General features: G+C 47.2%; 1 protein-coding gene and 2 non-coding genes across 3 annotated transcripts; all 3 read right to left on the bottom strand.

The window, feature by feature from the left end:
- Positions 1-1277: 1277 nt before the first annotated feature.
- On the bottom strand, positions 1278-1413 carry LOC121084132. Its single transcript, XR_005826600.1, has one exon. It is a non-coding gene; the product is annotated as a small nucleolar RNA SNORA31 (small nucleolar RNA).
- Positions 1414-2184: 771 nt separating this feature from the next.
- TPT1 (tumor protein, translationally-controlled 1) lies at positions 2185-6439 on the bottom strand. Its single transcript, XM_040583946.1, has 6 exons — positions 6278-6439; positions 5858-5931; positions 5239-5429; positions 4427-4532; positions 3856-3972; positions 2185-2420 (listed from the first exon to the last, which is right to left on the bottom strand). Exons 1-6 carry the CDS (start codon positions 6303-6305, stop codon positions 2418-2420), a joined length of 519 nt encoding a protein of 172 aa, XP_040439880.1. The 5' UTR covers positions 6306-6439; the 3' UTR covers positions 2185-2417.
- LOC121084131 lies at positions 2486-2615 on the bottom strand. Its single transcript, XR_005826599.1, has one exon. It is a non-coding gene; the product is annotated as a small nucleolar RNA SNORA31 (small nucleolar RNA).
- Positions 6440-15625: the final 9186 nt, after the last annotated feature.

Here is a 15625-nt window from a genome sequence, read left to right as displayed (position 1 = left end):
GCAATGCATTTTTGGGAAGCACAGTGCAGCCAGCCACAAAACCGCTTCTCTTGCCAGGGCTCACTGGAAAAGCAAACAGAACAAAATCCTGCATTCTCAAGAGTCCTTGAACTGACACTTTCCTACAACAGGCTGAAGGGAGACTCCCCATCAGAGGCTCCACCACACAGAAAAGACATGAGATTGATGGGAGCATGTAACCCAATAGCTCAGCATGCTTGCACACACCAATTAAATATCCCAGTTAGCCTGGAGTACAGACAGGATGGCACGCAATTTGCCATAAGCCACTCAACCCAACAGCGAGGCAGTGCTCATCATGCTTTTAAGCACCTGCTTTTCAAAGCAGCACCTCGTCATTTGTACACAGCTGCTACACAGCAGTTTGCTTCAAGCCTGTGCCCAGGGTTCCCAGCCCCAGCATAACCAGGCAAGCAGGCAGAAGAGCCATTTTCACTCTCACGTACCAGCTCCATGCAGTTTTGAACACTTTGCCTCACTGACTGGAAGTGGGAGCCAGGGATGTTAGGGGCTGCACAGCCATACAAGCACTGCCCTGCCTACACTAACCTTACTCCACTGAGAAGCAGAGTCTCAAACTGAGCAAGTGTTCCCAAGCTCCCAGCACGTGCAACATCCTCACCCAACCCCGTTAAACAAAGCCTCTGCAAGGAAAACAAAAATTGGCTCACACTGATTTTATTTAGGCTTTGAACCTGCCTCCCTTTCAGACCCATAGGGTAAAGGCAGAGGAGTATTAATTTACATCGCTCAGATTACACCAAAGTTGTACCTCAGCCAGCAGTGCAGCTGGCCCGACTTACTTGGGAAAGCCAAAAAAAAAAAACAACCAACACACCACACCACCACATATGTAAATGAAGTTCCCACAGAACTAAAATAGACAAACCAGATAGGAACCTCCGAGATAACTAGGGCACACTCCACTCCCACCTCCGCAGACACAGTCACTCCTCCCAGCCTGCTGCCACATCTATCTCACCCCTGCAGAAACCTGGCTCCACCTCAACCCTCCTGCACCAGGGCCCAAAAACCAACAAGACAGACAAAAACTCTGAAATGGAGGCCTGAGGCCTCACAGGTCCACAGCTACCCAGCGCCTCACGGCCTCCCCTTTCAGGCACCTTAACCTCCGATACCCCTGCGATCACTGCAGTAGGGAAGAAGTTATGATTTCCAGTCCAAGGCAACATCCCTGGTCAGGCATGCACTGCATCAACAACAAACCCCCTTGCCCCAAGGCTCTCTGTGAAGGTATTTGTGTTCCTTTATTCAATCCAGACTGCCACCAGGTCAGGCAGGTAGAAAGCGCAAGGAACCTGTTACTGTTGCATCCCAGCAAGGACCAGAGAAGCAGCAGTGGTTTGCTCCAGGTCTGTCAAACAGATGCATTCCCTAACAAGGAACACAGCAGGCACAGCAAGTTGTAAGTACTCCAGTAAGTCTTGAGCCCAAGCATACACTTGCTTTGTAATGCACCTATGACAGAGCGGGGTCATTCCAACATTACTCTCCTCCAGTAGTACAGAAAACCCCCAAACCCTGCAAACTGACCAAGTTCTAGTTAACCTGCTCCTGAATAGCTGTCAAATACAAATGAGCTATTACCACAGCCAGGCTGTGCTGAAAAACCTCATAATTTCACCCTCTTCCCCAGTGTTCCCAGTACTCAGGCTCAGCCAGTGTGCTGGTGTTGACTCCTGTTCCATCCATCCTCCTACCTTGATCTTGAAGTCATACTACAACTGAGGACAGACTCAAGTATCCTTGTCTGACACAGCAGCTCAGCCAGCACTCAGCTTGAATAGTGCATAGTCCATTCTGGGTGTATTTGTTTGGGGTTTTTTTGTTGTTTTTTTTTTTTTTTTTTACCAATTTTGGTATCTCTTCCAGAGAAGTCTCTGAGCAATCATGAAAGACGAAGGTGGTCCACTCCATTATGATGGCATTTCTTGGACTTTGCCTTATTGACCTCTGCCTGCTCTTGCACTCCAAAGCCACAGGTAAAAACTGCGTGAAGTCTGTCTGGAAACAGTCAAGTTGTACTGTCAGTAGTATAGCCTGGTCCTAGCGCACTACCAAATCCTTGGACAAACACCTTGCTGCAACCTCTCCTGCAAGTTACCCTAAGGAACACATTCGACCAAAAGGCATCACCTAAAATGGGTTTAAATGAGTTTTATTTTAGACAACCTACATGACAGATGTTTGGGGTTTTTTTTTTTTTCTTTTTTTATAACAATGCCTCCACTCCAAATCAGGGTCAAAATAAGTGAATAAAGCTCAAGATGACATCAGTCCAGTTAGACATTGCCGATTCCTGGTGTTGTGCCAATGAAGAAGAAACAGCAGCCAGCTATGAAGACAAGTGATCCAAAACCATACTGTTTGATTTGTTACTGAAACAAAAGTAGCAAGGGTTAGTTCAATGTCAAGACAGTCACAGTAAGTTTCTATAACTTACTTGTGTATTCCCTAATTCAATCTGAGCTGCCACAGTCAGGCAGGCAGAAAGCGCAAGGAAGTTATTTTTGCATCTTAGTGCAAACCAGAAAGCAACAGAAAGAGTGCTCATGGTCTATCAGAGGATGCTGATCATTTTTTATGATCATACAGAGCAACTGGTACCAGCTGCTGAGCAAGCCAGACTGGATGCTTATTCATCCCCTTTTTGCTTGACACACCAAGTTTCAGATTTCCTTTCAAATAAGAGTATGTCCTAAAGAAGTACTGAAGTTTATAACGTACATATGTCTCTCTTAAGAGAGCTGTACACAAAAAAGCTGTAAGTTTTTTTGCCCACTGAAACACCCTGATACTATTCCTGTAACTCCACCTACCTGAAGATGGTGTTACCTGAATCCAAAAGGTCTGCCCAAGTAGGGTAGATGCATGCAAGCTTCTGGTCTGAGAAGGTACCTGCCAGGTGACCACCTATTCTAGGGCCCAGGACAGACATCACCCTTCAGTCAAGCTGCAGGAAGCTGTGTGTCTGTTTTGGCCAGTAAAAGCATTCCCTTAGTTGGGCTACTGCTCCACAATAGAATTTGGTTCATCTTTACATGACTGGCATACCAGAAAGCCTGTAAGAGGCTTTACAGATAAATTTAGCTGGCTATAAACAGACTTCGTAAGTCCACAATGACTGGGCAAAGCAATTGGTGATTCCACACCGCTAGTCTGCATCAAATTCCACAGTTCTCCAAATAAGCTAAAAGTGCAAGTGTTGGGATCCAAATACTGTTTCACTGCAATCACATTACAAGAGTAGTTAAAGCAGACCACAGGAGCTGTCTGAGCTTAGACAGCTGGAGATTCCAAGTAGAATAAGGTTAAGTACTCAGTCAAGTATCACTGTGATCCCAAATTTAGGGCAATATTTAAACAGTTCTTGCATAAGAAAATAAGGGCATCAGATTAAGTGGAAGAAGAAAAAACATGACCAAATACTTCAGAATTAAGCCCCCCACAAGAGGGACCAAAGTAGCAAGTGCTCCATTTCAGAGGACATTGTCTTTAATCTAATAGTTTAAAACCATAACCAATTACACATTTTGCCAAGGCAATTCTTCCTACATTTCTTAGCCATTAAGTCACCATGAATCGCTACAGTGAAACTATGTCCCCTTTTACTATAATTGAATAGTATACAATGGAAGTTCCAGCCACTTTGTATAACACGAAGTAGCAATTAGGGTGTACTTACATGAACTTTTAAGTTTTTGAACTGGCAGCTACTGTTCAACAGGGATACAAGAGAACAAGTGATGCATTGAAAGAGCTAATCATGTAGCAGCAGTTAGGCACATTCATCCATTTCAGGTCAGTACTTACACATTTCTCAATTTCTAAGCCATCCTTAAAGAAAATCATATACGGGGTCACACCATCCTCACGGAAATCCAGAAGAGCCACCATGCCATCTGGATTCATGTTCTCTCCTACAAAGAACTTCAGAGAAATATGTTACTGAGACATTTAATGAGCTATTACCAGGAGAAAGTGACTTTTTGTATAAGAAAGCTACAACATCTCCAAGTTCGAAGTCTCCACGACCAGCTGCAGCAATTTTGCTTTCTGCAGCTCATGCATTTTAGTGCCACACCACACTACTATGAACAGCAGAGTAAGACACAACGGACAAAGTTATCCTTCTTTCAAGTCTTTTAACTCCACAGTTCCTAAATGGCGATAACTATAAATGTAGTTAACTACAAACAGTGCAAGCTGAAATAAGACCCCCGAACACCAAGTGTTTCGCTTTCTCCTCCCCGATTCTCAGAGACCCTAACACTCTTAGAGAAAGGATGTCCCCACAAGAGAGGCCCTCAAAACTCAAACTAGTTCAGCAGATGAACCAATTGCAGCTTGCATCATTGCAGTAAAGAGACAGAAGTTTCATTACCTGGTAGTTTTTGAAGTTAGCAAGGATGTGTTTGATTTGTTCTGCAGCCCCAGTCATGAAAGGCTTTACTCTCTCTGGCTTGTGTTCCTCAAGTCTGGCTTTGATTCTGGAAGGAAAAACACACTGAAAACATGTTCTAGCTTAATAACTTCACTATGCAGCATCACACCATAGCAAGTAAGAGTTACTAGCAGTCGAACTGTGATTTTGCTGCCTTTCTCCTGTTCCCTCTCAAAGCCCCCAAATTTTAAGTGAACTAGCAGAACAGTGCCTGCCAATCATCAAGCTCACTTCTAGTGGTAGATGAAAATTAGCAAGCCACTTCCACAGCACCAAGCGTACTCTCTGTCAGTATTGGAAAGCATTTTCACCTTTCATACTAACCCACTGAACCATGAGCAACAGAAATTACACCTTAAATTAGCAAGAAGTGTCATTCACACACATTATTTTTGGACATTTAAGTGTCAAGTTAGAAAAGCTTCAGGAAGCTTTTCTTGACCACCTAACCCCCTTCCACATGAAGGTTTGGCATGAAGAAACCCAAAAGAAAACAACAGGGTTACAAATAAGATCTAAAGCACATGACCAGGTCCTCTACCTCAGCCAAAATAAACTTAGATATTCCAGTATCAATTCTTTAGAGCTCCAGTTCTGCCAAGCGTTAAGACATTACAGAAGTTCACAGCCAGTTTGGCACGTGTATCAAAACTAACACCTACTGGGAATAAAGTTCAACACTGTTTTTAAAATCTCAGCAAACTAAATAAATTTCGCAATCCCTTTTAAAGATAACGCCTACCAATACTTACGCTTTCATGTAATCCTTGATGTATTTCTTGTAGGATTCTTTTGTAAAGCTGGTTTCCTGAAGATGGTGGTTTATTACTATATCGACACCAGTTATGACCGTGGCTTCTGTTCCATCTCCCTCAGGACCTTCAGCAGAGGCATTGCCACCAATTAGAGAGTCATCAATTTGACCCTCTGTCCTGGTGACCATCTAGATTTAGAGACATCAAAAAACTTAACGGCTCTGCGAAAGTTTTAACGCTACCGCTCTTACACATCTATGACCTGACAGCAGGGCATGACTTCAGAGCCACAGTTAAGCGCAAGGAACCTGACTGCAGCCCGAGCACGGTTTAAGCCAGACGGCTCTCCCAGCACCTGACCTGACCGAGGCTTTGCTACACCGCCGGCGCCGCACACCAGCCTGGCTGCCCCGGGCCCTCTCGCTCACCACCGGCCGGCCCTGCCCCGGCCACAGGCACCCGGCCGCGGTGGGTGTCCCCCTGCCGGGCCCCCGCAGGAAGCCGGTCCCCGCTCCCCAAGCCGTGCCTCCGCCACCGGCCCGGCTCCCCGGCCCTGAGTCACCGCTGCGAGGCCTGCCCCCCCCCCCCCACCGCCCGGGGCGGCCGGGCCACTCACCTTCCCCTCCACTTCCAGGCACAGGCCGTTCGCCACCTCCCGGATCTTGTAGATGTCCGAGAACATCTCGTCCTCTGCGGGGGACGGACACACACAGGCGGGCGCCGCCGCGTCAGCCTCCACCCTCCGCTCCCCCGCGCCGGCCCACGGCCCCTTCCCCTCACCGCCCGGCCGGGCCCACGCTCCCTCCGGCTCCCCCACCCCCGGGCCCCGCGGGCCCGGCCCGAGCCCCCCCGGGCCCGGCCCTGGCCCCCCCCGGCCCCCCGCCGCCGCCGCCCGCACTGCACATGCGCGGCACCGCCGGGCCCAGCGGCCGGGCCCAGGCCGCGACCAGCCGCTTCCCCCGGCCGCCCGAGCCGCCGCCCGCCCGCCCCTCCCGGCCCCAGCGCCGCCCCCCCCCCGCCGCGCCGCCGCTCTTACGGCTGATGCAGTCCCGGTAGATGATCATGGCGGCGGCGACGGGCGGCGGCGGCGCGGGTCTCTGCGCAGCGACCCGAGAGCGGGCGGGAGCGAGGCGGAAAGGGCCGAGTCAGCGCCTGCCGGGGCTCATATAGCGGGCACGTCCCGGCGCGTCATCGCGCACGCGCGCCCTCCCCCCCGCCCTCCTCCCCCCGCACCCGCCCCGCGCGGCGCCCCCGCGCGGCCGGTGGGCGGGAGGCGGCTGGCGGCGCGGGGGGCGCCCGTGACGGGGCCGTTAGAGCGGCCGTTGGCGAAGGGGGGGAGGGGGGTGTCCCGCAGCACGAGCCGCTCCCCCGCACCCGCCGGCAGAGCCGCGCCGGCGGCAGGGCGGCGTGTGCCCCTGCTGACGGGGCCGGGAGCCGCGGCCGGGGGGCGGCCCTCTGCCCGGGGCGGGGGCGGGGCAGGGGCCGAGGGCGGGCTGTCGCTGTGCTTTGGCCGGGCGGTTCGCCCAGCGCCCGTGGCCGCTTCCCCCCGCTGGCTTGTGCCCCGGCCCGGGCGCGAACCCTACCGCCAGCCCGGGACGGGCTCAGGCGGAGGGGGGGAGCGCCCCGCGCCTAGCCCGCGCACCGCCGGGTCGCGCCGCTCGGTGCCCCGTGGCGTGCCTCGCTGTGCCCGCTCCCGAGCAGCCCGATAACGCGCCTGTCGGTTGTCGCGACCGCCTGCAGGCGCTGCCCGCTCACCTGCGGGGGCCTCGCTGGAAGCCCCACCACCTGCAGGGACTGCTGAGGGTGGGCCCTGCTCACTCGCTGCTGGGGAGCTCCTGACACCTTGTTAGGGCCGTGACGTGGTGTCACTGTTCAGGGTGCTGCGCCTTCTCCAAATAAACGCTGTTCTTTAATAGGCAAACAATTAAGAAGCTGTTAGAGTCCTCCTGTTATTCCTCCCCCCGATAACGAGAGTCGGGTATGTTCAGAGACGCCACTTCCGTGCTAGCGGAAGGACTGCTTGGAGCAGGTATATTGCTTGTATTTTTGTCCACAGAGAAGTCAGATTAAGCCCGGCAGGCAGGGTCAAGGTGAAAGGCAGAAGGACAGTGATGCCTAGGCCTCTTATTTCCCCCTTGCACGTACTTTTCTGCAGCAGCCTGTCACAGCAGACATTAATGCAGACCCCCCTTGAACCCTAATTCTTAGGGGACATTGACAAAATACCTTCAAAAGACACCGTGGGGCCTGCAATGCTTAATGTTGCTAATGATCCTGGACTTGACAGAGGCACCGGGGCACAGAATACAATTGCCTGTCCCTCACCTCCTCAGGCAGTAAATTACTCATTGCTTGCTTTGTGTATGCCAGAGGAGCTCGAGTTTTATCTCCTCCTCCCCTGTTATCACTTCCTTTGCTCTAGAAATCAGTGCCTTTTTTTTTTTTTTCAGATGGTCTAGCTGCTTACATAATTAAATTTAAGTCATTCTCTGCTGTTTTTCACCTTCGTGACTACCATTGCTATTTCAGACCTGAAAAAGGGGCTTCTGCCCCAGAGCTTATCGGTTTTGTCTCGGTGGCAGCTGGCCCGATAAAAGATAGCCCCTCTTCTTACAAACCGCGATAGAAAAAGAGCAACTTTCATCTTCAGCAGTGGGTTGAGTGACAGGGGAACATTTGGCTCCTTCACTGTAATGTAATATGCAGCTAAAAACATCCAGTTAGTAGGTGTGCTTCAATTTGGTTATATTTTGAAGAGATTGTTCTAGAAAAATGAATATTTCTGTAGTGGTATTGAAACCTCTTACAAATTCAGCAGTTGACTCAATTTACTGGAGTCAAGGTAGAAACCCTTTGACACAACTGCTAAGCTAGATGGACCTTCAGGCTGATTTGCCTACATTCAGAGTTGCAGCTGTGAAGTGGGAGATACTATTAAAAAATGTGTCAGTTATATAGGTCAAGGCTCCTGTGTGAACACCAATTTGGTGTGGAGTTAAACTAAATAAATATCAAGTGGAAAAAGCTTTAAATGGGACTAGGGGTGTTGACATGACAAGGTTTTGCATCCTTTTAACTTGAATTGCTTTTAAAATTAATTTAAACTCAGACAACCCTGAATAAATCCCAGGACTAAGTGATATTTTAATTGGTATAGGTTTTGCAAGAAGAACTTCGCCAAGGTACCATTGCTGAAAAGTTCCTGTGATGCTATATAAACAGGCAATTATGTCATGTGTTGATACATTGTCATGAACTAGATTAGAAAATGCATTAATTTACCACCCCCACGCCTCAAAACCAGCATTGTTTGAAGAAAACCTTAGTGTTCCTCACCTGCTTCATCCAGCCAACAGTTAATACATTCCAGTGTGGTAGGCTGGTTAAAAAGGTGGTCCCTCCCGCAGCACGTTCTTTTTAGGTGCTGAGTGACATCTAAAATGATGTGACAGGTTTTCCTGACAGTGCACCTCATCTTTGGAGACATGTAAATCCCCAAGGACTGAACAAAGTCCTGTGTTTTTATAGATGAGGCTTTTAATATCATTTGAGGTGGATTTTCTAGGCCGGTGTCTGCAGAGTCTTACAAGAAGCCTTTCTCATGGAAGACGCATCTCAGCTAGTCGGGAATTATTGCACTGTTACTTCCACCAAATATTAGCATCTGGATATGACTGTGTTCAACTAATTGTTTGTGTCTTGGATTAAAATGGCAGATGAGAGCTGATACTTTGCCGTTCTTTCTCTAAGTGAACAATACGTTTTCAGCCCGTTGTGGTGCCTCCTGTTGAGCTGTATGAAAAGGGAGGAGGTCTTGCCTGCAGCTAAGGCTCCTGCCAGGTGCAGTCAGTGGAAACAAATGAGAGGTGAGGCTGGGCTGTCATGTAAGGGACAGCACCAGTGCGTTTGTTCTAACCTTTGTAAAAGGCACATAGTAGTGGTGATATTTTACATCATTTGCTGGATGCGGGAGAGGGTCCTATATATATATATGTGTGTGTGTGTGTGTATGTATGTGTGTATAAATATATATTTCTCCTGGTAGAGACGAACTGGAAAATTGAAGACTAAACAACTGAGCAGGACTGGCATTGAAGAGAGGCCTGGCAAGGCAGCCTGTGCCCAGTGCTGTCTTCCCCAGCACATCTCCTGGCACAAAGCCTCTTGCATTGGGAGAGAGGATGCATGGCAAGCCTGTGATCAGCTTGTGTCTTCACAAATCTGGCTGGAATTTAGGACTGAAACAGGAGCTGTGACTTCATAGCCCCTCATTCCATCCATCCAGATAAAAACTGTAGCTCAAACTGGTTTTGTTCAAGTTCTTTCCCCAGGGAGTTTCAGGGCAATAAAGGTTTGATCTTTAGGTGCTAAAAACCTTACTAATTCGGATTTGACCTCAGAAAACTGGGCCATCCTTTTGACTCTTTCAGGTGTGTTTGTTACATGATATAGTCAGCCTTTCAGGCCCTGGCAATTCTTGGAGCTTTTTGGGTCTTGAGTAAAAATTGGTAATTTATATCTACATTGGCACAGTACTAAGTCAGAATCCCAGATCCCGAGATTGATACTTGAAAGAGTTGAGCTTTGATCATCAGTATATCTTATTGGGTCTGACCTATTCACAAATAATAGTATATGTTAGACTGGATTAGATAGATGAAGATATCCCAGAAAAAGGCATCACTTTTTAGAATACAAGAAAGATCTTCAATTCAGCAACAACCCCTCCTGCACTCATAAGAAATGTAGGCGTTGTTACTCTGACATTTACAGTATTTACAGTTCTTTCCGTTGCAGCTGGGTCACTGAAAATCCTCTGCATCTTTCTTGGCTGTACACATCCACAGCTGTTTTGCTTGATGGCTGGCTGCGCTTCTTCAGACAGACAGAGGTCACTGCACAGCAACAAAAAGCCTTTTCTCATCTGTGACATTAGGTGCACCATTTCAGTTTACCTAGAACCTCTCTGGTGGGGAGGTGTGAGGGTGTCAGGGTACACTGCAACTAGTGCATTTTCAGGAAAAACAGGACTGGAATTGTAAAGATAAGACCTTTGAAGCACGGTGCTGCCCAAAGCTGCAGCCACATTTTAGACTTAGGTACATAAATATCCACGTGACTATAAGAACTATGGTAGAAAGGCCTACTCCTGTCTTGGGTCTGCTGCCATTCAGTGTTTCAGTGATGTGCTGAATGCTGGGAAAGAGGGTGCATTCATTAAAGTTGCAGGCATTAGGTTGGGAAGGACCACAAGGGTATTGCAGATTGAGAATTTAATTAAAAAATTATTTTGACACATTGGACAAATGGCATGAAGAGTTAGAAGGTACTTGGACAAGGCCAGTAGGTCAGAGAGCAGTCAAATTTACTAAAGGAAAATCTTTCAAAGGCTTTTAAACACGAGGATGCAATACAAGGCTCAGGCAAACTCTGAGCTGCACGCTGCTAGAAACTGAGATGGTGTATGGGGGAAGTACTGCCTCATTACTGGCCCTGGTCCTCTGCTCTTCCCTAGGCTTCTGCTGCTGGCAAATGCCAGGGGACACTGGGCTGATGCTGCACTCCATATGGCTGCTTTGATGTCATGCTTCTGACTGCAGAGCAGAAATGATCAGCTACAGGCACAGGATAGAGAACTGCACAGCTGTTCTGCAGAAAAGATCTGGGGTACTGGCAGATCCAAAGCTGAACCAGAATCATAGAACCATAGAACCATTTAGGTTGGAAAGGACCTTTAAGATCATCAAGTCCAACTGTTAACCTAACACTGCCAAGTCCACCACTAAACCATGTCCCTAAGAACCACGTCTACACATCTTTTAAATACCTTCAGGGATGGTGACTCCACCACTTCCCTGGGCAGCCAGTTCCAATGCTTAAGTACCTTTTCAGTGAAGAATTTTTTCCTAATATTATCTGTCTTACCTGTTTTAAGAAAAGCCCACACCATATTGGAATATATAACTGGTGATGTTATGTGTAAGAAACTGCTGCTGTCTTAAGGATGTGAGGGGCTGAGCTCTGTTCAGTGCTGCATATACCTCCTGGAGCACTGACTCCAGCTTTAGCAATGCACTTTGAAAAAGGTATGGACTAATAGGCCAGGGTTCAGAAGAGCAGTGGGAATGAGTAGAAGGAATATGAGCTGGTTTATTTTGCTGCAAGAGAGTTTAAATTAGGCACTGGGAATGCTTTTCAGCACTCTCAATAGAGAAGCAAGGAATAGACTGTCCACCTAGTTCACTGTCCCTGCAGGTTTTTGAGAATAGGCTAGAAACCTGCTTAGGTGAGATCAGAAAGTATGTTAGATCCACCATGAATGACACAGGTAACAGCTGACCCTGCCCTGCAACAGATGGACAGACTGCCTCTAGGTCCTTTTAGCCCTATTCTGTGTCACCCTGCGATTCTTAGATGAGCTATGTGCTGTCATTTACACGTGTTTGGACTGGTTACACAATTGGGATAAAAATAATATCCTCATAACCCTATTCAGAGTGGACAGGAGGGTTTGGAAGACACATGTTGTAAGAGAAGAATGTGTTTGTTGTTCTGCATGGCAAGATAAGTCTGTGTGGAAATCACATATGTGCAGAGGGAGAAGCATTCAGGTTCTGCAGTGCCCAGAGCTTTAATCCTGGTACAAGTCCTTGCTTTAGTCCTCTTTAAACACAATGTGGTACAGTCCTTTGACTCAGGTTTGAGATAGGCTGCAGAAAGGGCTCCTTCCATGCCAAACATAAGGGAAAGGTGAGCAGGGATTTAACTACTTTTGTGCTTGCCGGTACTCTGCTTAATCTGCAGGCAGTAAGCCTCGATCTCTCTGCAAAGAAATGGAAGATTTATAAATTCATTCACACAAAAAAAAAAAAAAATTGCGGGAATCAGCACACGCCTGGATAGTTCAATTGCTTTGCAAAAATGACAGTGGAATTCATTGTATTTAACCTCCACAGAACAGACAGCTCACTGCCAGATCCCTTTGTTAAGTGAGCTGAATCTGACTTCTCACGGAGCAGCACAGCTTGCTCCTAAGGGAAGGGGAGCTGGGAGGGCTGGTGGTGGCGTGGACAGTTGAATAGCTTTTTTCTAAGGCAAATTAGCCTCTGCCTAATTTTTCTCCCGAAGACGTTGAGCTGAACTGTATCCTCAGCTAACTCAGCGATCCCCACAGAAAAGACTCAAGAAATCTGTGTTTGCGCTCCAGGTGTTAAGGCTTCCTACTTATTTGGGTGCTTGTGACATCCGGAGACGCCCCACTAGATGGCGGGACAGGAGCTGGTGGGTGGCAAGCAGGGCTCTACTCACCTTGGTAGGAGGCCAGAGCTGTTTCCACTGGTGCTGGTGTCATTCCCGTATCACCCGGAATGCCCCAGGACCAGCGCAAGACAGATGTGATCTTGGGCTTGTAACTGATTTAACTTCTCTGGGCCCCTGGCCACTTGGATGCTGCACACAAATACCCTTCTCTCCAGGTGATCAGCATCCCCATGTGGATCAGCTGGGGCCTATGGAGTTTTTAACCATTAGAGGGGCTAATCCTGCCATGATACACTCACTCAGCTGTTATTTTTCAAAATGACGTTTGCTTCAGAATGTTTTGAAGACTGAAATTGAATTCTTCCATTTTAATCCACTGCTGCATGCTTTTTAGTTCATTGTTATGTGGGGTGAGTTCTCGGTCTTGTCAACAGAGAAATAATCATCAGAGCACGCAGCTTGTTAATGATGTTATTCCTAAAATTCTGGCACTGGATTTGCCAGCAGGTAATAAATAAGGAACGTGCTCAGTTATGTTTGTAAAGCAACCCTTGCTGCAGATGCCCCAGGAGAATGGCAGGAATAAAGATGGTGTTACAAGAGAATGGGAAGATCAACCTTTTGGTCTCCCAGTTGTGCAAAGCATCACTTTAAAATACTGTAGAGGAAAGCAGGCAATAGGACTAAAAGACTGCCTTTTGGAAAAGAGCTTCCTAAATAGTAATCCACTAACCTGAATTCATAACACTTGTCAATTGCAAATACAAACCTGCTATTATTTTCAAAGATCCCAAGACAGATTTGTTATTTATTATTTTCTGATAAGGGTTTTGTGTCTACTGTATTCCCCCCCTTCTGTGAAAATCAAAAAGGGACCTGAGTGACAAAGGATTCAGAGGCTTAGGAGATATCACCCAGCTTCTGAATGATTTTGAATTCCTCTGGTTAAATTGTTTTATAAAGGTCTGTACCATAGAAGCCATTATGAAATGGGGAATTTTAACAGAAGGGTGGTAGAAGCAGCTCTTTGCAAATTGTCACCCACAAATGTGCTCTGAGGAAATAAGGGCTGATCTGTTTATCTATCTGTGAGATCGCTGATAACCTTAGGCACTTTAAGATTAGGGTAGGAAACGACCTTGAGAGGTCAATCATCCTGCCCTCTTTCATCAGGGGGATTAGTTAGACACACAACACTCTGGGGAGAAGTTTGCCTTGTTTTTCAGATCTCATGATGGAAATTTCCATCCTCTTCTGCAGAACAAACATTTACTGAAAAAGGGGCTGGGGGCTGGGTACTCCCATTCCCCTGTGAGTGTTGTAAATACAGGATGGATCAGAACCTGTATTAAAGTGGATTTAGGGGTCTGTCTGAAGCTCAGATCTTGATGGAGCTCAGTTGTCACATTCTACATGGACACTTGGTTGCACAGTTTCCATAGTTATAAAAAAAAATCTGTATTATTTGCCACTACTTTCACACAGGATGAACCAGGATGTTCCTCACTGTTTGGTTCCTTCACTGGGCCAGTGGGCACATGGAAGTCTATCTGCAGGGCCATGATACTGTAGGCAGAGAAGAGAAATGGAGGAACAGGCCCATCTCATGTATTTCTGCTAAGAAGATTTACATATAAAAAGCAGTTTAGCTAATGAATACAAATCCGGGCAGAGTTGCCTGAAGCAATAATAGATACCTCTGTGAAAACAGAAAAACAATTCTCAGTGCTGATCAGAAGACTGAACTGCTAATGAAATTTTAAGAAAGAAATAGAGAATAAAACCAGAAACATCCTTGCCATATGTATGTCTGCATACACACATAGAATAAATATATGTATACACACACATACACATTTTATATACAACTGCTGTATGCCCAAATGTCAAATGCCATGTGCAGTTCTGGCCTCCCAGTGTCAAAAGGGTATGATAAAAGTAGTAACAGTACCAAGAGGAGAGGCAAGGAGTGAAATACTAAACTGGAATAGGACACACCAGCTTTAAAAAGAGATGTCTGGGGTGTTTGGTATGACAGCAGTCTTTGAAATTAACTGAGAAAGTTAAAAAAAGGTTAATTATTTGCTGCCTCTCAGCATATAGAAGTATGGACACATCAAGAAGACGATGAGGTGCCCAGGTTTAGAAGAAGCAAAAGAAGGGTCCTTTTAACATCCTTTTTATAGTTCTGTTGTGGAACTTAGTGCTCGAGGATGCTGTGGATGCCAAAAATTTAGATTATTGCAAAAGCAATTAGAGTCACGGAAAAAACACAGGAAGGGCTATTAAGCATTTCTGGCTCAGGAAGAAGCCCTTCAGCCAAGGACTGTGGGAGGTTGGGCAATTTAACGCTTAAATATTACCTTCCTCTGCATAGATTTGTAGGTTTTGTGGGAAAAAGGGTTTGGAAGAGATCTCCTGTATCCTTGAATCCCCTTTATTAATTGATCAGTCAAGTGCAGCCTCAGGGAGGGACATTTCTAGGCAGGAAGAGGGAGCAACTGGGTCTCGAGGAGGCTAGGAAATCATCTCTGGCTGTTTCTCTGACCTGAAATAACCCTTGGCGAGCTGTGGGGCCATGCTGAGGTGAGGGAGGACTGAAACCCGCTTTGCCTCACTAGGTCCCAGCTATGCTGATTGCATTAGCTGCTGCCCTGAGGATTTCTCCTGGTCTAATTTTGCTGTCTCATAGTCCTGACTTGGTTTTGACATTTGAAAGAGCAAGTAAACCCCTCACACGTGTCAGGTGGTTTAGCTTCCTTAATGTTTAATGACTGTGCCCAAATGCGCAGCCGAGGCGGTGTTGGGTATCCCTGGGTAAGCAAAGGATTACGGAGGTGCTGCGAGGTCAGTCTGCTTTGTTTCAGCTGTGCCAAGAGATAACATCCACCCTGCGCAGTCTTCTGGGCAGACACAGGCCCCCTCCGTCTATCTTATTTTGAGTAGTTCTGCAATGTGGTCTCATCCTGTATCCCTCTACCTATGGCTCACCAGGCATTAAATAACAGCAAATTTCCCACCTGGGACATCCTGAAATACCTGCACACCTCATCCTACAAAAATTTACATGTGTGCAAGCAAGCCCAGTGTGTCAAGAGGTAGAAAAGACACATAGGCACATCCA

Source organism: Falco naumanni, chromosome 2, assembly GCF_017639655.2.
Source record: "Falco naumanni isolate bFalNau1 chromosome 2, bFalNau1.pat, whole genome shotgun sequence".
Classification (NCBI taxonomy): Eukaryota; Metazoa; Chordata; class Aves; order Falconiformes; family Falconidae; genus Falco; species Falco naumanni.
Note: the sequence above shows the minus strand (reverse complement) of the source record. Positions and strands in the feature narration are given on the sequence as shown.